A 26,840-nucleotide genomic window follows, 5' to 3' on the forward strand; every position below is an offset into this window, starting at 1 on the left:
TGAAGTACATTCTTGCTTATCAGAGCGGCAATTAAAGATGGCCTATCTGAAATAGCACTGGTGGGAATTGTATTTCAGGAGATCTAAAACTATTTTCTCCTTGTCAAATTTGGTCTTTTTAACATTCCAGGCTACAGGTTACTGCTATTCAATTCTACCTAGAAAAAAATGGACGTTTCTGATATCCACAATGACATTTTTGTCACTTCAGATATCCATTCTTGCTAGCACTAATGACATCACGTTTAACATACATGTGTAATGGGCTTTCAGTTTCAGATAAGACTATCTACAACGACAATATTTACAAACCAGATGCTTATTGATTATGTCTGCAGATAAATGTCCAGATTTCTTCTTGAGTCGTTAATGGAACGACGCCTACTCTCCACAAATTCCCTGACTATGCTTTTTCAACTTATGTGAAATGAAGTTATTTCTGCTTTTAAGAATTAAATTCTGAATGTCCAAAAAGACGCTGCCCCTCACTTATAATTGGTAACAATTGCATAGAAATCTGAAATGGTAGTTTCAGCTATAATAATTCTATTGTAGATACCCCAAATTATCATTCTGTATAGTAGGGCTGATGTTATAGATAGGCTCTGTGAAATTTAAAACCCATACTTGGCAAATGTGACGTCGTTAATACAAGTAAGGAATGCTGTCGTGGATGACTGAAATGTCTACACTTTAGAAGGAAGAAAGGTGTCTGTAATACATATTTATGAATGAAATGTTAAAATGGCAAATTAAACTTTTTGATATTAATATACATTTTTTTATTTTTGAATGGGAGTGATAAAGTAGGCTATTGGCTAGGATATCTTTAAAAACAATTTCTACAACTAAGAATGTCAAAATGGGTATCTTTAATATTATCACTTACGCGAATACAGTCTTAACTAAGATACATATAATTCCCCATAGGAGTGTCTTTGGTTTTGATGTTAACACGGCTTGCCAGAGGTCCCCTCTGTCTTGGTCATGTGATAGCCTGCTGTCTGTGCCCGGCTCTGTCCAGCCCCGAGCAACAGAGGAGCATCCTTTATTTGGGCGGGTACAGAGGAGATGAGCACCTGTCGAGTGAACTATCGGCTGCCAACAGGGACAAAGCTATTGAGGACAAGTGGGGCAGACTTCTACAACGCCAGACGGGCTTCACGTGGTGAGTGATCTATAAAACTGTGCGGTATTAAATACATGTCGTATAGGAGAGAGCATGCATGTGTTTACAAACATGAAACGCCGTTAACGGAATTTACCAACTCATTCATTGATTACAGTTGCTTTAATGAGCGCGCATGACTCCAGGCGCACGTGCGACCCAAAATGAAAACCTCCATACCTCATTCCTGCAGGGACATGGTGTGTGTGTGAGACTTAATAAAGAGTCTGTAATGACCTTGTCTCAGTATGAGGCGTTTTTATTTCTGCCTATCCTTTTATGCTTTTATTCATGTATTTCTGTTCTCTTTGGAAGTATCCTTGAATATTTTATTGTATACATTAGACAAATACTGTTGCATAAACATACTGCATCTTGAATGCATTTGTGTATATAAGTTTCCCCTGATAGACCAAATCAAGTGCTGCAGGAGGTTTTACAACCCTGAAGCAAGGAAAGATTTATAATGCAAGGGATACTCTGTTATTGAATTATAAGAGACATTTTTTCCAATGCAGCCTACTGAATGCATCAAACATTTTATCCAGATATTACTTACATACAGTATATCCCATAAACTGTGCACATCTGACAGTTTAACAGTCTGTATTTATCTGCATACTTTCCTTTTTGTGTTTCTATTTCTATATATATCAAGCAATTATGTGGATATGTGTAAGAAACATTTGAAAAAATCTTGTGTTCTAAACCAAACAGAAGCCAATAAACTGATTCCCTATTGTATTTAAATTACTTGCACTTCTACTGTGAGTTGTTGAATGAGAAGCAGATGAATTAGAGATTAAGTGTCCAGCCAAGACGGCTCAGTGTGAAATCTAACTTCAGACAGAAATCCTACATACTGTATATTGAAGCTTGGCCCTCTCTTTCTTTGGAAATGATGGGTATGTTCAATATGTGTGTGAGATTTTTTGAGGAGATTTGCTGTGTCTCTGCTTGCAGGTAATGGGGACACTTCGAGACCTACAGTTTGCCTTGCAACTTAAGATTGAGGAGCTCCGCCAGCGGGACACACTCATAGATGAGTTGGAGCTGGAATTGGATACAAAGGATGAGCTCATTCGAGGACTGCAGGATGAATTGGATCGCTACAGAGCCACTGTCAGCCTACCAGGACCTTCTGAAGCCGGAGCAGGTGCAGAACATGGTGCTGTTATGTGTCATATTCTAAAGCATCAACAGGTAGCCAAACAGAAGCCTTTAACCTGACTAATTATGCCCTTTTCTTGTAGCTTGCCAAGCTAAAATGGAGAACAAGCAGGCAGCCAAGAGGAAAACCATCATTTCTGAGCCCTTTACTTTGGACCCAGTGACTCTGGCCATGGTTTCTCACAGAAGCTGTGACAAAAGTCAGGAGTAAGCACACTGTGTTCTCTCAGCTTCCACCTGCACTGTCTCTAAAATATTTCTCTCCATTGTTTGAAGCTCACTGACTGCTTTCTGCAAGACTTAGAATCAATAAATATTTCTGATCATTTTGAAAACACTGTGGAAACAGTATCAAACTGACTTTGCAGTGTTTGAAAGTTTGAGCTTAAATGTGTGTCCTTCCTCCATGTCCTTAGGTCCCAGAGGCTGATTCAGGCAGCATTTTTGAAAAATGACTTGCTGAAGAACCTTGATGAAGGAGAACTCAGAGCCATCACAGCTTGTATGTTTACCACCACCATTAATCAAGGCTGCTATGTCATACAGGAGGGGACCAATGGAGCTCAGGCTTATGTTTTAGAAGGTAAATCATATTCAAGGCACTGGTTCTAGGTTTTCTAGGTCATTATCAAGATGCTGTGGCACAATTCAAGGACATTTTTCAAACATTTTTCACTTGGTCCATCAGTTTCCTCACTGTGGTAGTGCTCTCATACATATTGTCATGAGAATTGCATATTTGAACGAGATAAGAAGAGATTCTTGGGACATAACAAAGTGACCTACATTGATGTTTTGTGTCCAAATGTCAACGTGACACAAAAGACAGAGGAAAAAGAGGTTCTGATTCGTCCTGGCTCAGTTCATCAGTGCTTGAATGTCCTCAGGAATCTTGGCTGCATTTGTAATGTGACAGTTAATGGAGGGTGTCTGTAACCTATTTTCTCTCGCCGTTCTTTGTGGGCTTGTTTGGCTCAGGGATGATTGCATATCTGTTGTCTTAGATAGAGGACAGATTCTTGACACAAACTCATGCACATAATAGTTCCTTGTATCATGTATGTGCTCTTATTTCTTCTCTGACTGTGTTTTTCTCTCACAGAAGGGAGGCTGGAAGTGACAAAAGACGGATTGAAGCTTTTCACAATTGAGCCAGGAGACGTTTTTGGAGAGCTGGCTCTTCTCTACAGCTGCACCCACACCTTTTCCATCTCAGGTATCAAAGCATTGTTTTGCTTTCTTGGTGTTATATCAGACATCGCTTGAGATCTGTCACAGCCAAACACTGAGGAAGTTTCACTGCAATTAAGCTAGGTTTTGTTAGGGATATAAATCATTCCTGTTTAAGCATAAATCACAAACAGGAAGATTTGTGACGGTGGAAAGTAGATATCGGCGTAATTTACAATCAAAGACCTTTTGAAATCTTAGACAACATCCCAGCTTCAAACGGTTTTCTCAGAGATGTGAGGAATTCAAAACATGTAATGCTTCTGCATATACCACATCTGCCTGACAGCCACTTCCCTGCAAAACAAAATGCATTAACAGATTTTTCGGAAATAGTTTGCTGTTCACTTCTCTCACGGTTTGATTATAACCTATCATTTATACATATCTGTTTTGTAGAATAAGTCTTATTCCTTAGAGAATAGAAAGTGTGCTGTCTTTTCCTTCCAGCAGCTGATCCCAGAGTCCTTTGGGAAAACTTTCTCAGCCATCACCACATGGATCTGACCTGGTTTAACAAATAAATTGGCTGTGGAAATAGCTAGGAGAAGTTTAAATTGAAAAGAGAAATCAGTTTATCCACCTTGTTTGGTCTCAAAGCATCTCATTCCAGTTATAAACTGCTTTCTTTATCTCGCGACCAGGCAGCCTCTCCACTTTGCTGTTTTTCTATCCTATCTGCTCTACGGTAACAATGCTGAATGCAGAAACCTGTTGTCCAGTTTTTTATGTGTCCAATTCCGCCAGCACTTCCTTTGGATATGCTCCTGGCCCGCCGTATTTAGCCCTCTACAGACCTGAAATTAGTTTTTTTTTTTTTTTCATTTTTGCCACCTGACACCATAAATAATGCTGTGGTCTTTTTCATCTTGAGAGTGATAAAGGTGCATATGAAAACCAGGCTAAGTCATCAGACCATGCAGTTCACAGTGGCAAATAATACACAAAAAAAGTTTCACTTATTAAAAACCAGCCTGCACAGTATTCAGATGCAAATAAAGCCATGTGTTGCCTTTCATATGGTGCTGGAGTGAAAACTGATGAGGTACATCTGAATGGGGTAATAGAGAAATCAGGGCTTGCAGCGTGTTATCAGATGGTCGATCCAATTAGACTGTCTAAAGGATATCTACATCTGCTTGCAGGAAGCCTCAGTGAACCAATCAATAAGGGTCATTATTAATTTACTACACCCTCTTTCAAACTCTATCACACAGAGAGAAGCCAATAATATTTAAGGCTGTTAAATTAGATTTAAATGAAAAGTTATTCCCCCGAAGAATTTAAGCTTTTTAATCTGTTATTATTCTGCATGGTGAATGTTTTAATAGCGTGCCTACTGTCTACTCTTAAAGCTATGGCTTTGCAAATCCACATCCAGCATAAACTTCTCGGATTTTCAAAGCTGTGTAAATAAATGTCTCTTGATTGTGTTTCCATGTTAAATCCAGTGTCACTCACAGAACCTTCATCACTTCCCCTGCTCCTCTCTTTGAATCCGCAGCACAGAATGACAGCCAGCTGTGGGTTATCGACCGCAAGAGCTACCAGACAATCCTTATGCAGAGTGGACTTAACAGCCTTTCTCACTCAATGGAGCTTCTTAGCAGGTGAACATCACAACCAATACACTTGATGTGACATGCAGCTGGCCAAGAAAGCTGCTTTGTATTCTAGCACCTTTAACACAATGTCTCCGAGGGGTCATGCTGTTTTTCAGACACCTTAACACCGTCACGAAATTGAAAAGTTTAACATTCTTTTGATATGGTTCTGATCACAAAAAAATCAAACCGATCCCTTTTTAAACCTGTCATTGTGTTTGATATGTTATCACACCGTCTTTGGGTCTGCAGTGTTCCCTTCCTGCAGTCGTTGCCACAGGATGTCATCATGAAGCTGTCTGATCTTACTGAGCAGGTACAGATTAAATACTTAAAACCTGCAGCACAGTGTTGTGTACCCATCAGCTCTTCTGTTCTTCAAACAGAATATAGTCAGTAGATTGTGTGCACACAGATGGGTTGTGTGTAAACAATCATGTTTATATGCATTCCCTTCAGCTTTCTTTGTTTTGCATCAATTCAGAAGTGCGAGCTTGGATGGAATCATATTTAATCTTTCTCTGTTACCAGCCTCAATCTTTAAATGATTTTTCTGCTCTCTGCTGTCATTTCTGTTCTACAGACACACTATTCTGATGGTGAATATATCATCCGGCAAGGGGCCACAGGAGACACTTTTTATATCATAAGCAGAGGCCAGGTAAAGATGTGCGCTCTCTGCCCACTGCAAAGATGAAAAGCAGCTTCCAGAGGAAAATAGATTTAGACTGTAGAGCACAAAATGTCAGCAGAGCTTTACAGAGAGCTCTGTGATAATAGTCTTCTACATCTCTCCCTCCCCGCGCCTCTTATTCATTACCTCCCTCTCTTTTTGATCTTCCAGGTGAAAGTGATAGAAAAGAAGCAGGGCCATGACGAGCAGATCGTCCTCTCTCAGCTCTGTGACGGACAGTGGTTTGGAGAAAAAGCTCTATGGGGGCAAGGAAGTATTACACTTTCAGAGCAAATTATGGTGGATTGGAGCTATATAATGAAAGCAGTGCATGATGGGAAAAAGTTGAATTTGCAATATCATGATTTCCTATTTTTTATTTTGTGCTGTGCATTAATAACAATGTTTTTCTGTGTTCAGAGAGGATATTCGGACTGTGAATGTGATTGCCTCTGGTGAAGTGACATGCCTGGTCATTGACAGAGAGTACGACAATTTATTTTTCTATTTCCAAGTAAAATTAAAAATAATTCACTGGCTACACTTTGATCTTACTAGGTTATAAATTGGCGTGCTTATTCTACTATTTTGAGAATAACCATGTATATTTATATTTCAGGACCTTCAAAGAGATCATTGATGGGTTGGTATTTGACTGCAGTAATGATTTACAGCCAAGCCAGGAATCTGAACCCAAGTGAGAGGCATTAAAGCAACATAATCTTTTATGGACATTTGCTGCTTATAGAAAACACCATGAATAACATCAACTCTGTTTTCTGTGTGAGCAGGTCAGATACAGATCCTGAACTCTCATTTCCCACTTTGAGTGCTTTCCAGATAGTCTGCACTCTAGCAGTCGGGGAGTTTGGTCACGTAGACCTAGTAAGGCTTGTTCTTTAAACTGCTCGCTCACAATGACACAGACCTGCTGTGGTGCTGCCTCCTCCTCTAGATTCCATGTTTATATAATGTAATTTATTCCAGGTGCAAGTGAGGGGCAACACCGAGCGTCTGTTTGCGATGAGGGTCCTCAAGAAGAAGCTGATCATTAACAGTGGAAGACGAGAGCACATTCTGAGAGAGGGACGCATCCTGATGGAGGCTTGTTGTCCATTCATAGTCAGGTGTCTGCTGTTGTCAAATCAGATAGTCAAATCATGGCTGCAAGCTAGAGAAATTTACTAGAGCAGTTCCAAAAGGAACATGCTAGCTATCTATAAACCTTGATATAAAGGTCAAGGTTGAAAAAGAGAGGATTTTTTGTTTTTGACTTTGTTCTTGATTTTTCATTTCTTATGGATCACAGGTTATACAAAACATTCAGAGACCCTGAGTGCCTGTACATTTTGACAGAAGCGTGTCTTGGTGGGGATCTCTGCAGTCTTCTTAAAGATAAGTAAGTAGAAAATTAAGACATCACATCTGTTGTTTTTATTGTCTATAATGCCTAAATGAGTCTTCTACCCTCTGTTTCAGAGGATATCTGGATGAAAGCAGCACCAGGTTCTACACTGCTTGTGTAATTGAAGCTTTGACCTTTCTTCACTGTCGAGGTGTCTGCTATAGAGACGTCAAACCTGAAAATGTTGTTCTGGATCAGCATGGTTATGCTAAACTGGTACTACAACTTGTTTCAAAATTAAGTTCTTATTTGGAGAAGTTCAGTGAGTTGTATCTATTTAAAATGAAGGATTCTGATATCTGCCTTTTTAAGGTTGGCTCCAGGTGTCTAAAGAATGTTGAGGTGGGTAAGAAAACGTGGACGTTCTGTGGTACACCAGGATATATGGCACCTGAAATCATTCTAAACAAAGGCCACAGAGTAACTGCAGATTTTTGGTCACTGGGAGTGTTTGTGTTTGAACTTCTGAGTGGTGGGTAAGTTTTATGGTTTTGTGCCCCCCAGCTTTTTTCATCTTTTTTTTAGCACACATCTTCAGCGATGAACAAAAAGAACAGTGACAGACTTTTGTGGTTTATGTATTCCTCTGCAGGCCCCCGTTCAGCAACTCAGACATGATGAAGATTCTCACTGCAACCATCCGAGGCATTGATTACATTGACTTCCCAAAAATCATCAGCAAAAGTGCCACTAGTCTCATAAAGAAGCTGTGCAGGTGGTGTAAATATGACCCGCCAAACACCATGAATTATAATGTGGGAACTGATATTATTTTATAGTGGTTTTTCAGACAATAAAACTATTCCCCATCCACCCAACACTCCATCCTGTATTATATCTCCCTCCTCCAGCCCCAGCATGCACAAACAGATAGAAGGATATTGGTAAATGTTTCAGGTGTATTGTGCTATAACACCTCCTCTTCAGTGACAGAATCTGATTATTAATTCTTTGTTTGTTTATTGGTGTGCACTTGTTTGCTTTCCATCACCAAGGAGCAATCCCTCAGAGAGAGTGGGCAGTCAGAGAAACGGGGCCAAGGACATTCAGAAGCACAAGTAAGACAACAGATTGATCACACTAGAAAGAAAAAGCACAAATGCCTGTGGTTGTAAACATGATTTTACAGGATGTTTTTGTATTTAGATGGTTTGATGGATTCAACTGGGACGGACTCTGTAAAAACACACTAATCCCTCCAATAATTACTAAAGTAAGAGTTGATCTTTTTTTTTCTCCTTTAGTTGCTACAAATGGATCATCTTTATATGTCAGAGGGATTGATTAGGCTATTCTCTCTTTCAGGTTAAGCATCCTTCGGACAGCACTACATGTGATCACTACACCGAGGGTTCAGTGGATCTGGACACTAACTGGGATGATTTTTGAACAACCAGCTGTGAACCAAAAAGAAAACCAGTCTGATAATACATTTTCAATTCAAGGTTTAGTTCCCACAAGTAACTCACTGCCCCTGTCTTGCTGCTATTAAGAATCAGAAATATTTTCTGAATAGATGTATTTTCAAAAAGAAAAGTAATCACAGGTATTGATTGATAAATTTACCATACTGCCTACTGTGTTGAGCTCAGACTGTTGTTTGTAGAATACTTAAACTCTTTTTTTAACTGCCTAGTGCTGTCTCTGAAACTGACTGTGAAGTAATTCACATTTATAACAAAAAATAAAAGCTTATTGATCTTTCTGACATCAAATATACCTCAAAAAATCAACGGGGTTGTGTGACAATGTTTTCAATTTCACTGTTTCTCACAGCCTGGGATTATCCGATTTCTCCCAAATACATCAGTAAAAGGTGTTTAAGAAGTGACGTCAGAATGAACAAGAAAGCGTCAAGTCACAGAAATGTAGAAAGATGAATACAGGAAGTTGTGTGATGTGAGTTTCAAAATAAAGTAACTTCATCCAATCATTACAACCAACGTTTATCTGTTGAAAGAGGATATTCAAACACAACGGCCACCATCACATTGGGCTGAAAAGAAACTGGAAGATGCCAAGTTCTATTTCATGCATTGTGGGTCAATTAAAGGATGCTTTTTGACAAGAATAATGGATGGTTTGACGTAGAAAAACAGAATAAGAGGAAAGAAGAAGATACCAAAAGATAAATCAAAATATACACAAATATTTTGTTCAGTTGGCTCTGTGACAGCACTATATTTCTTTCTTTATTATGGAAGCCCTAAGCAGACATGCATCCTCAGAACAAGCTCTGATCTTTGGGATAGGAAGGAAGAAGTTAGTTGGTAAGAGAAACTGCTTGAAGTTGTTTTCGGAAGCTAGATATTGTCAGGTGCTGATTAGGCTGAGCCTAATTGATTGCTACAGTGATAACAGCTGGGGCGGAGTTTCACTGAAATCTTGGCTTTAAGACAGCTTGATACGAATTTGCCAGCAGAACAAGCTCTGATCTGCGAGTCTACCTGTACAAGTCCACTGAATAAGGCCACTGTCTGACCAGCAGTGTCACCTTTTTAAACGCATCATGTGCTATGAACATATCAAAGTCCTAAATCAGAGAAGAAAAAAACCCCGCTACAACAGAAGAAAACGCAACCCTCAAAATCTGTCCTCTCTACAGTTTGCTTCCTCTCCGCAACCTTGTGTCACAGTTGGCCTCTGGAACTGCCGGTCTGCAGTTAACAAAGCAGAATTCATTAACTCTCTGACTAAACTGTCTGACATTCAGGTCCTAGCCCTGACAGAAACTTGCATCCGCCCAGAAAACACTGTAACACCAACTGCCCTTTCAGTCGATGCAATCTTCTCTCATACACCTCGCTCTACGGGCCGAGGAGGTGGTACAGGCATTATCCTACCTGATGACTGGAACTTCAACCAGCTTAAACCAATGAGCAATAACACATCCTTTGGTATCATGCAATCAAGGTCACTACACCTATAAAGGCTTACATGGTTGTGGTGTACCGCCCACCAGGGGGACACTTGGACAGCTTCACTGTGGAACTGTACATGCTCTCAGACATACCTGATGATGGCTCACCACTGGTAGTTATAGGAGACATGAACATCCACATGGATAAAGCCCAGGCAACTGATTTTATCTCTCTATTATCCTCCTTTGGCTTAAAACAGATTGCAACGCTTCCAACACACAAAGCTGGCAATACACTGGATCTGATACTGATACGCAACTGCTCCACAGCTGATCTGAGTGTGACTCCTCTTCACCTCTCTGACCATTGCTTTATTCAGTTTTCGCTTGGATTACCCGAATCTCAACAATCCACTACTCAGTTCTTATCATACCGCAGAAACATTTGGTCATTTGACCCAACTAAGCTGTCTGATGAGGTCTCAGCGGCTATGGCCTCATGTAACGAGTCCTTCACACTCTCCACTAATGAAGCTACAGACTCATTCTGCTCCTTACTGACCTCCTCTCTGGAAAAACTCTGCCCACTGGTGTCCAAGCCTGCCCGAAACACTCCACCCTGTCCCTGGCTCACTGAGGTGATCAGAGAGCAAAGGGCAGGGCTAAGAGCGGCTGAGAGAAAGTGGCGTAAATCCAAATAACCCACTGACTTGACAGACTATCAGCAAAAACTCTCCTCATTCACCTCTGCCTTAAAAACTGCTAAGAAGGCGTTCAAAGATCTGTGCTGCCACCAATGCACGCAAACTCTTCTCTGCTTTTACTTCTCTGCTTTCTCCCTCAAACCCACACCCCTCCACTATGTTGGCCCCGGACATGTTTGCCTCGTACTTTACTGACAAGTTTGCTACCATCAGTAATATATTCTCTGAGCCTGACCAACTCAGCTCTAACAGGCAGAATCCATCATCATCATGGAAATCATGGTGAACCCCTTCAGGGTGGTCAATAACAACCTGCTAACCATACAGTATCCCTTACACGAAACTGCTTGTGTTTTCATGATAATAAGATAATATTCTAGTTATGCTCAAAACGAAACAATGCGTTGGTAATGGACAAGATCGTGACATGGTACGCTTCCACTGCCCACAATACAAAAGTAAGGCCCATTTTTTGTTTCTTATGTTTTCATTTACATCCATGGGGAAATATAGGTTTAATTTTCGGATGTTAAAGCTAGGGTTGGTAGTCACGGAAAACTAGCATGAATTTGAATGCAGCATTTCCTCCGGACTCCGTCTGGTTTCATAATTTGGCTCCTGATGGCAGGGACTGGTTGGTGTTTTCCCAGGTTTACTCCGGCTGTAGAAAGCTGCTTGTTTCCCGCTCTTTTTTAAGAACACGTTATGTATTGATTGCCATCGGGACATGAAGATAATCTTAACCAGTATAACAAAAAGTGTATCTACATCTGACTACCAACCCCAGCTTTAAGTCAAGGTTTGTAGAAAATGACTAATGTTGTGACCTTTGATTAAACCTTTCTCTCAGGTCAAATATGAAATGTCGGGATGAGGTGGAATTAAAAACAAAAAATGATCACTTCCTACATCTCCATATAGTGTAGTGGATAGTCTATTAAAGGAAAAACTTTTACTTCTTCCAAAGATGTTTTTTTTCTTTCTCCATTCTTTCTTAGTACATATTTCAGAAGATGATGAATTTGAATCTTAAAGTGGGAGACAAAAACTTACCACCTGTGTTTAATTTTCTTCTTCAAAAACCCAACATAAATGATATTTCCTAAGATTAACTATCCACTTTCATACAGCCTATGGAGATCGAATCGAGGCTTTATTTTGAAAGTTTTAACCGGAAACAGAAGTTTATTGTGTTAAGCTTGTCATGTGGACGGATTTTGATGGATTTTCTGCTGAACTGGAAAGTTAGGAACACAATCTGAAGAGACCCCTGAGGCTTGTGGTCTAGCAAGGTAAGTTCAGTTTGATATTTGTTTGTTACTCTATTTGTTGGTAGTTTTATTCGTGCCTGCTCCGTATTCAAACAAACCAAAACTATTGAGGCTTTCTTTGTGGTGTAGCAATAAAAGTTTGTTGCTGACCGCTCAGTTTCACCGAGCTGAGAGGGGGTTTGCAGCCTCTGGAGCTCTGTGAAGGTGACCCAACCTGTTAGAAAACTTTTGCATTAAGTCTCTCTTGATGCTGCGCTCAAAGATCATTTATGTTACCTGATGTTTTCTCTCTATAAATGATGGGGTTCATTCTGTTTCTGTCAGCCAAAGTTTTGATTCTGTCAATTTCTCCTGATGCAGAATTAATTTATATTCAGAGTTCAAATGTATATTTTTGCTGCCTCCCTCCAGACTCTACAAAATGCACTTAGTGCACTTCTGTGTTTTTGTCTACTCAAGCACAGTGCTGTGGTATTTGGTCAATGATCCAGGCTACGATAATTATAGTTGGATACAGTTTCAGCCGGGAACCATAGTTTCTTATAACATTCCTTTCCCCACGCCACATTCAGCTCATTTTCCTTCTTCAGTCTGCGTTGTTTTGCTGTTTCTTCATCTGCAAACCAAAATTTTCTGGATCATGCAACATGTTTAAAGCCGTCCACATGGCCTGGTGCCAACTCTCTGGCATCCTCTGTGGAGTGTCTGACAGCCCCGGTGTAGGCTTCAGTGTGGGTAAGCCTTGCAGGGCGGCAAGATCTGCCCTGGTGCACAGAAACACTCAGTGATTCAGAAGTGGCCTGTGACAGAAAGGGTAAATGTGTAAGATTGAATCCCTTTCATGGTGATTTTGTGAAGTTGCTGCTGCCTAAGTCTGGAGAGAAGCACAAAAGTTGCATTGTTGTAAAAATGAAGGTGTTTGCAGGATGCCAAGTCAGGTTTTTTACTTTTATCCTTCACCTCCTTCACTTGTAACAAGAAAACCTTCATTGATTGTGTGTGTATGTGTTTGAGTGTGTTTGTGTATTTGTGTGTGTTTGAGTTCTTCACGCTTCATTTAGAAATCACAGACAGAAAACACCCTAGCATTTCGTTCATTCTCTCTTGGCCTGGTCAGTCTCACGTGTCCCCCCTCCTCTCTTCCTCCTCTGACTCTCTCCTCATCTCCCCTCTGGACCATTCACTTCTCTGGGCACATGGGAAGTTTTCAGAGTTCATTCCTGCTTCTCTCTCCCATATAATGCCCCCCCCCCCCTTAGTGCCACCTCCTGTAGTGTTTTGGGTTTGGGGGAAGCAGTCTCAACTCAGCTCTCATCACCACACAAGCTCTGCAGGCTACCGGACAGTCTCCTCTGACTCTGTGATGTAGTTCATGGGACAGTTTCTCTGCTGTAAATGGATTTGAGGAAATAATATCACTCAATTCTGGATCTACAAGAAGACCAAATATAGATTTTGGATTTAATTGCAAATAATATTGCTTTACAAATAACTAAAACATCAAGGTCAATCTTTGTTTGTCAGCAAGTAATAAAAATATTTTTTTCCTTCATCCATATATTTAAAGCAGCCTCAACAGCTTTGTTTGTGCTGTAAGCTACGCCATAATAATTTAAAACCTGGTTAGAGTCCAGCTGCCTCTCCTTCTTTATTTTTAAGTATGTTCATGTTGTCAACAGACACATAAGACTTTCTCCTCCTTCCAAAAATCATACTAAAACTTTTGATGAAGCTGTCTTTTCATATATTGACCTAAACTGAGCATAAAAGCATTGATTTGAATTCAGATATGGTAGCTGTTTTACTGTCATGACATTTAGTTATTTCTTGTTTTCTCCAGTCTTAGTTCACCTAACTTGAAGGTTGTTGCATTTTAGCCTTTCCTAATGTGGCATGCAGATAAAGGTCGACATTTAGCATTGCTTTAAGTCACAGTTATATTTGATTCCATGTCAAATCTACAAACCAGTTTTTGGTTTCTGTTTTTGTACATTCAACATCCAGTGTTGCTCTCTCTCTTTTTTGTTTTTAAACAGTATACCCTCTGTAGCTGTGAATATCTTGTGTGCTCTCTACTCTGTCTCTGCCTGTCAGCGGGAGTAAATGTGCACAGACATGCGAACAGCCTCAGGCTGTCTGTCACATGCCTGCTGCCTTCCTGTGAACCACCATTCTGCTTTTTTATGGCATTTAGTGAGCACTACATAGCAGAGTATCACTTTGTTTTCATTCTTTCATATCATTACTTGTATGAAATACAGTTTTCTCCAAAATGTGCTTCCATGCTCTGTTATTTTTCAAACTTCACTTGATGTAGTGCCTCTATTTGTAACCCAGCTGTGCAGCCAGCTCTTTTAAGTCTTTCTCCTTTGCAGGCAGTGAAGGTGCATTTTTTCCCATTAGTTTATTTTCTCATGTGTGTGTCGTTTCTTTTGTGAGGTGTCTTCCAGGGAGTTAAAGCTGGGAGCACAATGGTCCCTGTCTGTGCTTTGACAATAGCCTTTATGAATGGGAGAAAAGGGGGAGAGATGGGAAAAGAGAGTGAGGGGGCTACAGGAAGCTCTCATGTCATATTATTGATGTGTCATATTTCATTAATCCCTTTGTTTTCAATTTCTTTATCATCTGAAATGACTCAAGGGGATCACCAGCTGCTTTTATTTGTGCCTCAGCAGGTGGGAATATGCAACTGAGCAGGTTTAATTCTTATAAAATGATGCTTAAACTAACTTTGAGTGTGGCATCATTTTGACCATGCAGGGCAAGGGAAGCAGCGTGATTTAATAGAAGGGGAGGGGTGTGATATCACTCTTTAGCCTCTCTCCTATTGGGTACCGGGGGAGAAAGTAGGTGAGAGGTTGAGGGGTATGTGGGGAGGGGAGTAGATGTGGGAAAGCCCAGATTCATTCAGTGAGGTGGATTCCTTGCCGGTAGAAAGATGAAGTGGTTAGCGAGAGAGAGAGAGGCTGTAATTGGCAGCTTCAGGAGTTTGTTTTTGGGACTTAAGACAATCTGTAGTTGGTTTTCATCTCCCTTTCTCCTACTTTTGTCCACTCTTGATTTCATTACTAAAGTTTCAGGCAGGGAATGATGGGGTTGGGCTATGTTGGTCCTCCCCCTCACCCCATCTCCTCACCAACCCCTCGCTACTGTACACACCCTGGGGTCTCTCGCTCTCTCACACTCCTTGTGTTGAATGAAAGGGTGGGACAACATGACTGAGAGTAACCTCGGTGCCTGTTTCTGTTAAGCCAATCATTATTACTTCCTCATGTCTCTCCACCAACAACACCCCTCCTCCCATGTGTGCAGCACAGGCCTTTTCTTCTCTTTTCATCCATCTGAGCAGTGCCAAGCATGCGGCCCAGTGTGGTGCAGCCTTTTAACCAGACCCTTAGACTGGGTATTAACTGTTTCATGAGTCGAGTTAAGTTCTTGATAAAGTTTAATTTCAGGCTTTGTTGCATCAAGTACTTTGGCTAGACTGTTTGATATAATTAGAGTTTACAGTGGTGGATGGTAGGATAGATGTCCAAAAGTAAAACTCAACAATATATGTTCACAGCTCTTAAGAGGTGTAACTGCATAATGACGAAGTGGGAGCTGCATATAATCTGATAGATTACTTAAAAGAAGGTAACCTAAGGCAGCAACGGAATCATTTGGAAATGGGGTGTTGAGTTAGAAGAAGTGAAGTAATCAGACCTGAGTAGCTCTCCATCTCTGCCTGAGGCTAGCTACGCAGGGCAACATGAGGTGCTGCTTGCATAACACATCATATCTCTACGTGAACCGTCAGCAGTTAAGTTGAAATAGGGGTGATAATTGCACCAGGTTTTGACAAGCAAGGAGCATGCTCAGAATGAAATAGACACATCCTTCTTTCCATGTGCCTTTGTTACAGAAGGGTGCTACAACATCTTTGTCTTGTGTCTTTTTCAAGTATTTATCCCCTGGAAATGTTTTTTGCTGCTGAACTGGAATATTTCACAGTTTTGAACATTCTGAAACAAAGTATTAACAATTTAATAACTTGGAGTCAAGCCATATCTCTCATTCCTATATTGTTTTTCTCCTGTTTAACATGCACATAGCTGTAACTACTTAGTAAAAGAGAAACCTACTTGTAACTGTTTTTTTCAGGTAAAAGTTTTACTGGAATTATCAGTCAACTAGTTGATATGAAGCACATACTTTAAACAGTCACTGGTTGCACACACTTGGATGTGGGGATTTGATGCTTTTCTTTGATTTGTGTTGTTGGACACTGAAGATCTTTGGGGTTTTAACTGTTACGTTAAAGCTCCTGTGAGTACAATTCAACTGATTATGAAACACACTGAAATTAATACCTGAGCCTCTTTATGACATACAAAAGCAAACAAAACTATCAATGACAAGATTGAATCATTCTATCTAGTGATTTTAATACTTGAACTTGCTGTCAAGGGGAAGGTATCTGGGGTGTGTCTAGAGGGATGGCCAGGGGTGGCATAAGCCCTCTTTAAATCTGATTGGCCACCCCAGGTGTAACTCTCAAAATTGAAAACCTTGATTGGGTATTTGCCTTGACAGAGACAGGACTTTTGCCAAAATCAACTATTTGGGTTGTGTTACATTTTAACCCTCCTGTTATGTTCCGGGTCAGATTGACCCATTTGAAAGTTCAAATAATAAAAAAAAAATATTAAGTAATTTTTTGGTGTGAAACTTCTTTTGCTTGGCTTAATTAGTGTAATCGTCATATAAAATGAAATGATTAATTTAACATATTTGCAACCCCCCCTGCATGTTTATATTACATAGATACTGTTCGGGTCAACTTGACCCGGCAGTCAAAGTGGAGGCTAAAAGGAGTCAGAAGTGTCAAATACTAATTGTTTCTTTGCAACTGTGTGACATGTTTCATTTTAAAAAATTGTATTGGGACTTTTTGGGTTTTGACACTTTTGGATAATATGCCCCGGGTCAAGTTGACCCAGGAACATTATTGCTGTTACTGAGAAACAAGCATAACAGGAGGGTTAATGTAGCACATTATCTTGCCCAAGCACAAGTTTATGTTTAACCAATACTTTTTCCGCACACCTAATTGCAGAGATCATCAATTCTCTTCTGTATTGGAATTAGCGTAGTGTTATGGTGATATGCTTATCACATTTGTTATGTAATATTCATTTCTTGTGCAAAATAAGAAAAATACTTCATACTTAAAACTGCATATTTATTTATGACAATTGCTTTCAAACAAAATTCATACAAAAAGATACATCCTACTTAAAACTTGGATGATGCTCTCCCTGAGACAAACATAAGTATACCCAAAACCAGGGCAAATTTGGCCAATTTCACATTTGACATAGTAAGTAAACCTGACCTCTGTTCCCAGGGAACATGTGAAAAGTGCAACTGTACAGCAATTAAACCCAAATTAAATAAAATGGTTTACTCTTTGACAGTAAATGTGCCTAAATTAGTCAGCTACATGTACCTTACAGACTGCTGCTTAAATTCAAATTAAACTTAAAACATGAGCCCAACATGTGTGCAGCAGCCCATTATTTTATCGGTTAATTATATCGGCGGATATCGGCGTGTTGGCCGATACCGATAATGTTCAGATAAAATTGTGCATCCCTAATATGAAGTATTACTTTGTCCACAGGGTGCCAAAGCAAAGAGAAACAAAGCACCGGTCCCTCAACGGAGCTGGTAGAGAAACCGTTTTTATGTTTTATGTTTTTTATGAGCTCTGGGAGGTTTTACTGGATATATATTAATGATATATTTAAATTTTTGATTTTTAATTTGATCAAGGCACATACCAATCAACCTACAATTCCCTTTTATAATTGAAACATAGTATGTAAAGACACAATTGCAGTTGGCAGATTTTTAGCCTTGCTGATTTATAAATCAAGTCCAACCATTAAGTAACTATTAAGACATTTCATAATTGTTAAAATCAAATATATAATACTGCTAATGTTCATACTCTTTATGTGCATTACAGCCAAATAAATGAAAAAAGGGGTAAACAAAGTGAAGAATTGGAGCTACAAATGTAGAAAATAACATTTTATAAGTGATAAAGAAAAAAAACATTGAAATTCAAAAATAGGAAGTATATTCCATAGGAAGTATAAAAAACATCATTGAGACAAAATTGCGTACATGTTTGTTCTGTGAATGAATACATTTATCAGTAAGCCTAATTTAGTCTGTTCCATGCTTCAGTGGACAGGTTACATGGTTGAAATTGCTGCACAATTAAGCTCTTGTGATGTAATATTAATGAATAACTTTCCTGTTTTATTATTATCATCATTATTTTTTTTAACCACTTGTCCTTTGCTTTCAGCTATGCATTTCCAGGAGTGGTTACGGTCACTTCGTTCCAGCGCTGGACTTAAGGGATCTGAATCTGAGGACTTTTGGAGTCTTCTGCCATCTCTGCCCCTGTCCTCCTTTTCCCTGTCTTCTCTGTCTCTGTCCCCCACCTCTCTGCTGGGTTTAGGAGCTCTGGCATCCCTCACTGCATACTGGCTGGTGACCCGTCCTCGACCAATGCGTCCTCCCTGTGATCTCCAGGCCCAGTCTGTAGCTCTCGATGTGAGTGTTCATGTTGGACTTTAGCAGTGTGATTTTTGTGAATGGCACACATCATTATAGAAGGAGGGTATTTAAGTTTTGTATTGGGTGTGTGTTGTAGGGAGATCCTACCTGCAGACGATCAGCTCTCCTTAATGATGACTCACTGCTGGAGTTTTACTACGATGACACCAGGACGGCCTACGACATGTTCCAGAGAGGCCTGAGGGTAGCAGGTGGTGTCATATTTACAACCTATTTTACTGAAGCTTGTCCTGAATTTATCCTTTAATCACATTAAAGAAGAGGGTGGAAAATTTACAATAATAAGAAATACTTGTCTGCTGTAAATCCTGCATAAAGTGAAGTGTCATTCTCTAACATCTGTTCCATCAATTCCCTTTAGAACGTACAGAAAGACTATCAAATTCCACTGCACTATAATTACATTACATTGAAGTTGCTAAAGGGAAAACAGTTAACTAAATGTTGGGGAAAGCTGCAAAAATAGCCCTTCAATTATATTAATGTGTGTGTTTAAATTTAACTTTGCATATTCATGATTTTGTCTTGATATTTGTCTGCTAATAGCATTATTTTCTAGTCCTTTTTTTTCTTTTGCAGTGTAATTTGCTTGTTTTTGGGAAACACTTTGGTCTGTCTCTGATTCACTAACATGTTCACACACCTTTATTTAGTCTAAGTCATAAGCAAAACTGATAACTGACTGTAGTTTGCATTGATGTGACACAGCTGTCTGCTATCCTTCAGGAAATGGCCCTTGTCTTGGCTTCAGAAAGCCAAAGCAGCCCTACCAGTGGATCTCCTACACTGAAGTAGGGCAGGTTTTATTATCACTCATTAGGATCTATATGTTTTTGCCGTGACTTGACTGAGTGTCCTCGATGTCTTCAGGTGGCGGAGCAGGCCCAGGTGCTGGGCTCAGGGCTCTTGGCCAAAGGTTGCCAGCCCAACCCACAGCAGTTTGTTGGGATTTTTGCACAAAACCGACCAGAGGTAAAGATTCATCCCTGTGAGGTTTAAAAAGTGATCTGACAACTTTTTACATGTGGATGGTTCTTGCTTTTAATCAAGATTGTTGATCCTCAAACCTCCGAAAAGCCCTCAAGTCATAAGAACAAACTTAATTTATGTTCTTACACAGCTCTCTGTGGAGTATGTGACTGTCTCTACTGGAGCCCAGGATCACATTTTGATCAATTTCAAATTAAAATAGGATTTTTTTAGTGCCCTTAAAAAGTGCTTTTTTCCATTTGGAGAGCAAAGTGCGAGTGAAGGATGTTGGTCTCAAGGGCAGTTTGTATTTGATGATGCCTGCCTCAAAATAGATATTTTAAAATAATCATCAGACAAAGCCATTTTGTTAATTCCTGTGAGACACTGCAAGTAAAAGATAATTTTCTGCTCCATCAGAGCTCTTAAACTCTCATCAGACACTTCTAAACACTGTCTGCTAGGTTTTTGTTTTTGTGTTTAAATTTTGTTTTTCAGTTTGTTTTTTAGTTTTTAAATATGAAATGCACGATGAGGTAAATCTTAATGCACTAATGTTTAGATACCAAACTCTCGAAAGTAGTCAGTAGAGGGTGACAACTGTAAATGAGTCTAAACATGCTTCTTTGTCTCCCTCTGCTGCTCACAGTGGATTATCTCAGAGCTGGCCTGCTACACCTACTCCATGGCAGTGGTGCCTCTGTATGACACACTGGGGCTGGAGGCCATGGTCCACATCCTCAACCTTGGTGAGAAAACCTGCATATGAAACAATAACCATCACAACAAAAAACATATTATTATGATTATGATTATGATTATGATTATTATCATTATTGTTATTATTATTATTGCTGTGATTATTATTAGCATTATAAGCATTATCAACATTATTATTATTATTATTATTATTATTATTATTGTCATCATTATCATTATTATTGTTATTATTATTATTATTATTATTATTATTATTATTGTCATCATTATCATTATTATTGTTATTACTATTATTATTATTATTATTATTATTATCATCATTATTATTTTATTATTATTATTATTATTTTTGTCATCATTATCTTTATAATTGTTATTGTTGTTTTTTATTATTATTGTTATTATTATTATTAGTAGTAGTAGCATTAGTATTATTATCGTTATGATGATGATGATGATGGTGATTATTGTTATTATGATGATTGTTGTTGTTATTGTTGTTGTTGTTGTTGTTGTTATCGTTGTTATTAAAAAATACAGTGTAGGGAGTCTGCATTAACTCAGCAAAAGCAACAATAAAAAAAACTTGGATGCTTTACTTGTGTAAACTTTTGTGAAAGTGGAATTTTGGAAAGAGATACTTCATAAAAAGTTCTTACTGGCCCTCTTTTTAAAAGTACAAGCAAACATGTATTGTCAGTAAACACATCTACTGTTCTGGTTCTGTCACATAGCAGGTCTAAAATTAGGAATAGAATAGGAGAGAAGCAAAGCTATGACCTTCTGATTCACCTTTTTGTATAATTCTCGTATGTTATTTTTTTTTCTTGTTTTGGTAAACATTGTTTAATTAGTCTTTAAGTGTGGAAGGGAAATAATACACGAAGGAGGTTTTGGTAGCATCTTTAAAGTTAAAATGTTGTGAATCATTGATTTGATCATTAAAGTGGTGTTGCATATTATATAATTATTATACATTGCCATGTCAATTCTTCATCTTAAATCACAGGCAGCTCTACCTGTAAGATAACTGTGGATGAGCACACAATGGCAATGAGAAAAGAAATGCAGTTATATGGTTTCCACCACTTGTTATATGTTTGGACATTAACCATATATTTTTTCCAGAAACATTAGTTGATATCACCATGTGCTATTAATTTAGTATCAGTTTGTGTGAATGTAGAGTATATTACATCATTTTTTTAATGCTCAGTCTTAATAGAGTTGTCATCATGTTGTAAGTCTCTCAGTTGCTACTGTGACATTTGAGTGTACCTGTACAGAATCATTTAGTTTTGGTCATTTTGGTCTCTTGCCAGCTGAAATCACTCTAGTGATCTGCGACCGGGAGGACAAGGCTGCTGCTCTGTTGGAGAACAAGGAGAAAGGCGAGACTCCAACGCTCTCCTGCCTGGTTCTCTTTAGCGATTTCAGTGATGCCTTCGCGGAGAGGGCGAATAAATGCGAGGTGGAGGTTTTGAAACTTGAGCAGCTCATGGTGAGCGGGGTGGAAGCACTAAATCCCTGTAATGCACTCATCTGAGTGTTTCCCCTTTAATTTAGTCATCAATAGTGATACGTAAATTGTATGAATAACCCCTCCTTGTCCACATCTTAGGACCTGGGCAGGCAGAACCTCAAAGATCCTGTGGTGAGTCTCTCAGTTGCTACAACACCGCATCAAACTGGTCCCAGTAAATAGCTAATCCCCCTCTAACTCCCAGGATTATAGTGTTATCCTTATGAGATGTCATTAACGCTCACCTATAAACATGACTTAAATGAAGAAAGGAGGATGCCTGTTGTCACATTCTCATATTTTATTGCCTCCTGCTGTAGCCACCCCAGCCTCAGGATCTGGCCGTGGTTTGCTTCACCAGTGGAACCACAGGTAGCGTCTGATTTCTGCACAATTATCCTTCACTCACATCAATAGACGAGTGTCCTTCGCTGCCCACTAACAACCTCTCCTCATGGCCCCGCTGTAGTTTCCTTTGTCGCGCAGGGCACTGCAATAATGCTTTGTTTATTTATCCAGGGAAGCCCAAGGGAGCCATGATCACCCACGGCAACATCGCCTCCAACACTTCCTCTGTCATTAAGATCCTGGAGGTCTGTCTACACTTCCACCTCCTTGTCTAATTGAGAACAGGCTCACAGCTAGCATCACATCCCGTCTGCATGTGTGTCTGTCTCCAAACTGTCCCTCTCCCTGCTGTGGCTAATGGTATGATTAATTGGCTGTTTGATTGCCCCTGTCGCTGCAAGGTACTTTAACTAATTGCCCCTGTATAAAGATGCAGCTATCTAACTGCTGCTGGAAAAGACGTACAGCGTGTTTGATTGCCTGCAAGGCTTTATCTCTCCCCTGTGCTTTTGCTCATTTCTGTGTCTCGTTCTCTCTCAGGGTTCGTTTGTTATCAGGCAAGAGGATGTGTCGATCTCATACCTGCCGCTTGCCCACATGTTTGAGAGGATGATTCAGGTATTCCATCCCTCCTTCAGATCATTTAAATTGTAGTGTGTTTATATGTAAACCCTGAATTAAGTCCTTTTCTGTTCCAGGTCTCCATGTTCTGCCATGGGGCCAGAGTAGGTTTTTACCAAGGTGATATTTCTCTTCTTATGGATGACATCAAAACTCTTAAACCCACCTTCTTCCCTGTCGTGCCTCGTTTACTCAATCGCATCTATGACAAGGTCAGTCCATAGGTTCACACCATGTCATTTCCTGGTAGATCAAGCACTTAGTATGCTACCATAAATCTTGCTTTGTAATGTTTTTATTATAAAGATCCTCGGTTCAGTGACCTCTCCATTACGGCGAGCTCTGCTTCATTATGCTGTGAGGAGAAAGCAGGCCGAGCTCAGCAGTGGGGTTGTGCGAAACAACAGTCTGTGGGACAAACTGGTGTTCAACAGGATCCAGGTCAGTTGCTTGAATCTCCATTTTACTTCCCTAAGTTGCTGCTGTTGAATATCACCACTAAGGAAGTACACAAGCAATGACCTCAACAGATATAACTCCCATAAAACTGTAATTTCACATCAGTTTGTAATAGCTTATTCTCTGTCAATCAATGACTCAGATGGTGTCACCACTTATATTTTTGCAGTGTTCGACACAGAAGTTCATGTACACCAGCAGCCCTCCATATAGCCAATGCATTTGTATCCAAACTTTCCAAGAGAGCAGTGTTCCAGTAATCAATGCCAAAATCACCCAGAGCATATCGGCCCTGTGGGAGAGCATTGGAAAGGCAGGCGCACAGGCGAGAAAGAAACAGAAGGTTTTTGGCTCAGTTTAGTCAATGCAGACAGAAATGTGGTTCAGGGTGAAAATGTATTCAGAAGGACTTGTTGCTTTTACGTTCAGTATGGTTGTATGTTAACTGACTGCATGACTCGTGTTGCAGGCCAACTTAGGAGGAAATCTGCGGTTTGCCCTAACAGCTTCAGCACCCATCTCCCCCACGGTGCTGTCCTTCCTCAGGGCCACACTGGGCTGTTTGATCTTTGAGGGCTATGGACAGACTGAGTGCACTGCAGGCTGCACTTTCTCCATGCCTGGAGACTGGAGCGCAGGTAAGACATCTTTTTTCTGAATATTTACTGTAGTCAAAAAAATGTGACTCTTGTTACAAATTTTCCAGAGCTCAAAATGATCTCTTCATATTTATTTTTTGTCAAACCAACAATAAAAGTACAAAAACTTTCAGACTACAAAACAAAAAGAGGCACATTTTTCATTTCAGAAACTGGACACAGCAGATGCTTGACACTTTGGCTTGTAAAATCAAAATGTTTAGTAATTCATGTTCTTTTATCAAGTTAATATACCAATGGATTCATCCAAGGAGCTCCACTTCTTAACTTGGTGTTTGGATATATCTTTGCCAGGTCATGTTGGTGCTCCTCTGCCCTGTGCCATGGTGAAGGTGGTAGACATCCCTGACATGAACTACTACGCTAAGAATGGAGAAGGAGAGGTGTGCTAATCTTAAGATTTTGTCAAACTACATCTTTCACTAGTCTGTTGTCCCGCTGACGCTTCTCATGTCTGTGTCCTGTCAGATCTGTATTCGTGGACCCAGCGTGTTCAGAGGTTACCTGAAGGACCCAGAGAGGACAGCCGAGGCCTTGGACAGTGATGGCTGGCTGCACAGTGGGGACGTGGGCCAGTGGCTTCCTGTAAGATTACACACAAGTGGAAAGATTTTCACTTTCCATATAATAAAATAAAAAAATAAAATATATAAAGTATGGATAGACATATGGACATTGCAAAAAAATACAGTACATGTTCACATACCTATACAAAGGTTTATAATGTGCCTGCGATCTCGACGACATTGGAAATGAGGAAAACCTCAATGTCTTTTCGAGAATAAATAAAGGTTTTGAATTGAATTGAAGTGAATGTACAAATACCATGAATACACAATTAAGATAAATAATAATGATAGTAATAATCATAATAAATTAACATAATAAATAAAAAACATACACAAAACAAGACAACAAAAATTTAATAAAAATAAAAATAAAAATAAAAATAAAAAACCCAAATAAAACCCACCCATTCCCCGGACCCAGAACTACAAACCTCAGTTACACGTTACACCTGAAACCCATGGAGGTTCGTTGGAAGTGAATACCAAGCCTCTATGGCAGAGCCTTTTGCTCCGTGGACTCTGGCTATTGACAACTCCGAATAAACAATGTCCAAATATGTCAGAACGGACAGAGAGTGAGTGTGGAGGTTTCCAACGTTTGGCGACTAGTTTTTTTCCCAGCCGTAAGTCCAGACAATTTTTTTTTTTCTTGTCCAGGGTCAGGCCAAGCTTTGGGAAATCATTCAAAAAGAAAGTAGCTGGCACAAGTGGAAAGATATAATTTCCTTGTCCCTTGTAAGTGGGTAAATGTGTGTGTTTTTTTTTTTTTATCCATCAGAATGGGACACTACGCATCGTTGACAGGAAGAAGCACATCTTCAAGTTGTCCCAGGGAGAGTACATCGCTCCAGAGAAGATAGAAAATGTCTACACGCGATGTGTTCCTGTGCTTCAGGTGTTCGTGCACGGAGATAGTTTACAGGTACAATGAGTGACACAACTTGATCCATATTTAAAATTAATTTGTTGTGGTTCAGATCTGAATTGTTTCTTATGTTTCATGTTTCCAGTCTTTTCTAATAGGCATTGTTGTACCTGATCCTGAGGTGTTTGTTGACTGGGTGAAAGAGCGAGGGATTGTGGGATCCTATGAGGAGCTGTGCCAGAATCCTGTATGTCTCATAAATCCTCAATCTCGTAACAATACTACTTAAGATCTCTGTCTTTTAAGAACTGAACTGACTGGGTTATTGGTCTACCAACAGGATGTAAAGAAGGCAGTACTAGAGGACATGAAAGTGGTGGGAAAGGAAGCTGGGCTTAAGTCTTTTGAACAAGTAAGGAGTCTCTTTCTAAAAATCAACAAGACTTCAAATGATGACTGTTTGGTCTGGGTGTTTTACCTGTTCTTTCCTCCAGGTGAAGGACCTGCACTTGCATCCAGAATCATTCAGTATCGCCAACGGCCTTCTCACCCCCACTTTGAAAAGCAGACGTGCAGACATCCGCAGGGTCTTTCAGGAACAAATATCAAACATGTATAGCAAGACGGCCATTTAAAGGACTGAATTCAGTAACTCACGCACAATGACTGAGGCCGTCTTGTGTCCGAAAAGGGAAAAGAGACCCAAGAGAAAATTTAAGAAATCCAACAGTGCCTTATTTTTATAACAAATTTGGGTCCGTTTTGGGATATTGATATCTTTCTTTAATTCATTTTTAACTCATGTCCACTCTTGCACAATTTATTTTGTGTTATAACGTTTAAAAAATCCAAACCACATTCCTTTTCCTTTCAAGTCTCACTGTTGTTTTTGTCACTAATTCAGAGTTTGGGTTCACGGGGAGATTTTACTGATGAATGTTTTATAGAGAGAAAAATCACAGAAGCTACTCTCTTAAACAAAGCTGCTCCGTCAGGATTCTTGAAGGGACACCGCTTGGGTGTTGTTTGTTGTAGATGTGCCATTAACAGGTTTTGTATTTCACGATCATCGGGTCTTTGAATTGAAATCTCAAAAGCTTTTCCTGAGCATCCTGGATCACTCACTGGTTTAGCATTTCTTATTGGTTTTCCTAAAGCACCACCAAGAGCTTGTAACCCTTCATCTAAGGTTAAATCATTCAAACTAATGAGGGTTTTAACCAGCAATGATCTGTATAATCAACAAATGTCTGAACTGTATATATTGCTTGTATTAAGACTGTTGACAGGACACTACTGACTAATTCCAGTAAAGCAAAAGTGAATAGAAATAAAGGTTAATAACTTGAAAATCGTGTGTTTACACTCAATGTAGAAGAACCTTGCC

At 39.6% G+C, this 26,840-nt stretch overlaps 2 protein-coding genes across 8 annotated transcripts; both read left to right on the forward strand.

Moving 5' to 3' along the window:
• Window positions 1-889: 889 nt before the first annotated feature.
• prkg1l (protein kinase cGMP-dependent 1, like) lies at window positions 890-9,189 on the forward strand. Of its 6 annotated transcripts, none has more exons than XM_034692085.1 (21): window positions 893-1,168; window positions 2,132-2,336; window positions 2,422-2,545; window positions 2,755-2,921; window positions 3,441-3,554; window positions 5,073-5,178; window positions 5,425-5,488; window positions 5,756-5,833; window positions 6,017-6,111; window positions 6,266-6,331; window positions 6,465-6,488; window positions 6,637-6,730; window positions 6,833-6,972; window positions 7,155-7,244; window positions 7,325-7,466; window positions 7,563-7,726; window positions 7,843-7,965; window positions 8,102-8,134; window positions 8,246-8,308; window positions 8,397-8,463; window positions 8,556-9,189. In XM_034692085.1, exons 2-21 carry the CDS (start codon window positions 2,135-2,137, stop codon window positions 8,637-8,639), a joined length of 2,040 nt encoding a protein of 679 aa, XP_034547976.1. In that variant the 5' UTR covers window positions 893-1,168; window positions 2,132-2,134; the 3' UTR covers window positions 8,640-9,189. The 6 variants fall into 6 exon arrangements, 5 of the variants coding, with proteins under 5 accessions (XP_034547976.1, XP_034547971.1, XP_034547972.1 ...); XM_034692080.1 differs by having other exon boundaries at window positions 894-1,168; window positions 6,465-6,542; XM_034692081.1 differs by having other exon boundaries at window positions 895-1,168; window positions 2,132-2,324; window positions 6,465-6,542.
• Window positions 9,190-11,993: 2,804 nt separating this feature from the next.
• Window positions 11,994-26,805, forward strand: acsl2 (acyl-CoA synthetase long chain family member 2). 2 transcript variants are annotated; one of them, XM_034691064.1, is made up of 21 exons: window positions 12,021-12,106; window positions 17,751-17,797; window positions 18,447-18,697; window positions 18,798-18,912; window positions 19,448-19,512; window positions 19,592-19,693; window positions 20,340-20,439; window positions 21,733-21,911; window positions 22,032-22,064; window positions 22,253-22,304; window positions 22,452-22,525; window positions 22,821-22,898; window positions 22,979-23,113; window positions 23,208-23,342; window positions 23,830-23,998; window positions 24,314-24,402; window positions 24,488-24,604; window positions 25,367-25,510; window positions 25,599-25,700; window positions 25,794-25,865; window positions 25,948-26,805. In XM_034691064.1, exons 3-21 carry the CDS (start codon window positions 18,449-18,451, stop codon window positions 26,086-26,088), a joined length of 2,151 nt encoding a protein of 716 aa, XP_034546955.1. In that variant the 5' UTR covers window positions 12,021-12,106; window positions 17,751-17,797; window positions 18,447-18,448; the 3' UTR covers window positions 26,089-26,805. The 2 variants fall into 2 exon arrangements, with proteins under 2 accessions (XP_034546954.1, XP_034546955.1); XM_034691063.1 differs by lacking the exon at window positions 17,751-17,797 and having other exon boundaries at window positions 11,994-12,106.
• The last annotated feature ends 35 nt before the right edge of the window (window positions 26,806-26,840 follow it).

This window comes from Notolabrus celidotus, chromosome 9 (assembly GCF_009762535.1).
Source record: "Notolabrus celidotus isolate fNotCel1 chromosome 9, fNotCel1.pri, whole genome shotgun sequence".
NCBI lineage: Eukaryota > Metazoa > Chordata > Actinopteri > Labriformes > Labridae > Notolabrus > Notolabrus celidotus.

Coding starts and splice junctions, on each gene's coding strand:
- prkg1l (XM_034692080.1), top strand. CDS start 2,135: ATGGGGACACTTCGAGACCTACAGTTTGCCTTGCAACTTAAGATTGAG. Junction 7,245..7,324: donor TGCAGTCTTCTTAAAGATAA/GTAAGTAGAAAA, acceptor CCTCTGTTTCAG/AGGATATCTGGATGAAAGCA. Junction 7,727..7,842: donor TTTGAACTTCTGAGTGGTGG/GTAAGTTTTATG, acceptor ATTCCTCTGCAG/GCCCCCGTTCAGCAACTCAG.
- acsl2 (XM_034691063.1), top strand. CDS start 18,449: ATGCATTTCCAGGAGTGGTTACGGTCACTTCGTTCCAGCGCTGGACTT. Junction 19,513..19,591: donor AGTGGATCTCCTACACTGAA/GTAGGGCAGGTT, acceptor CGATGTCTTCAG/GTGGCGGAGCAGGCCCAGGT. Junction 25,511..25,598: donor TGCACGGAGATAGTTTACAG/GTACAATGAGTG, acceptor TCATGTTTCCAG/TCTTTTCTAATAGGCATTGT.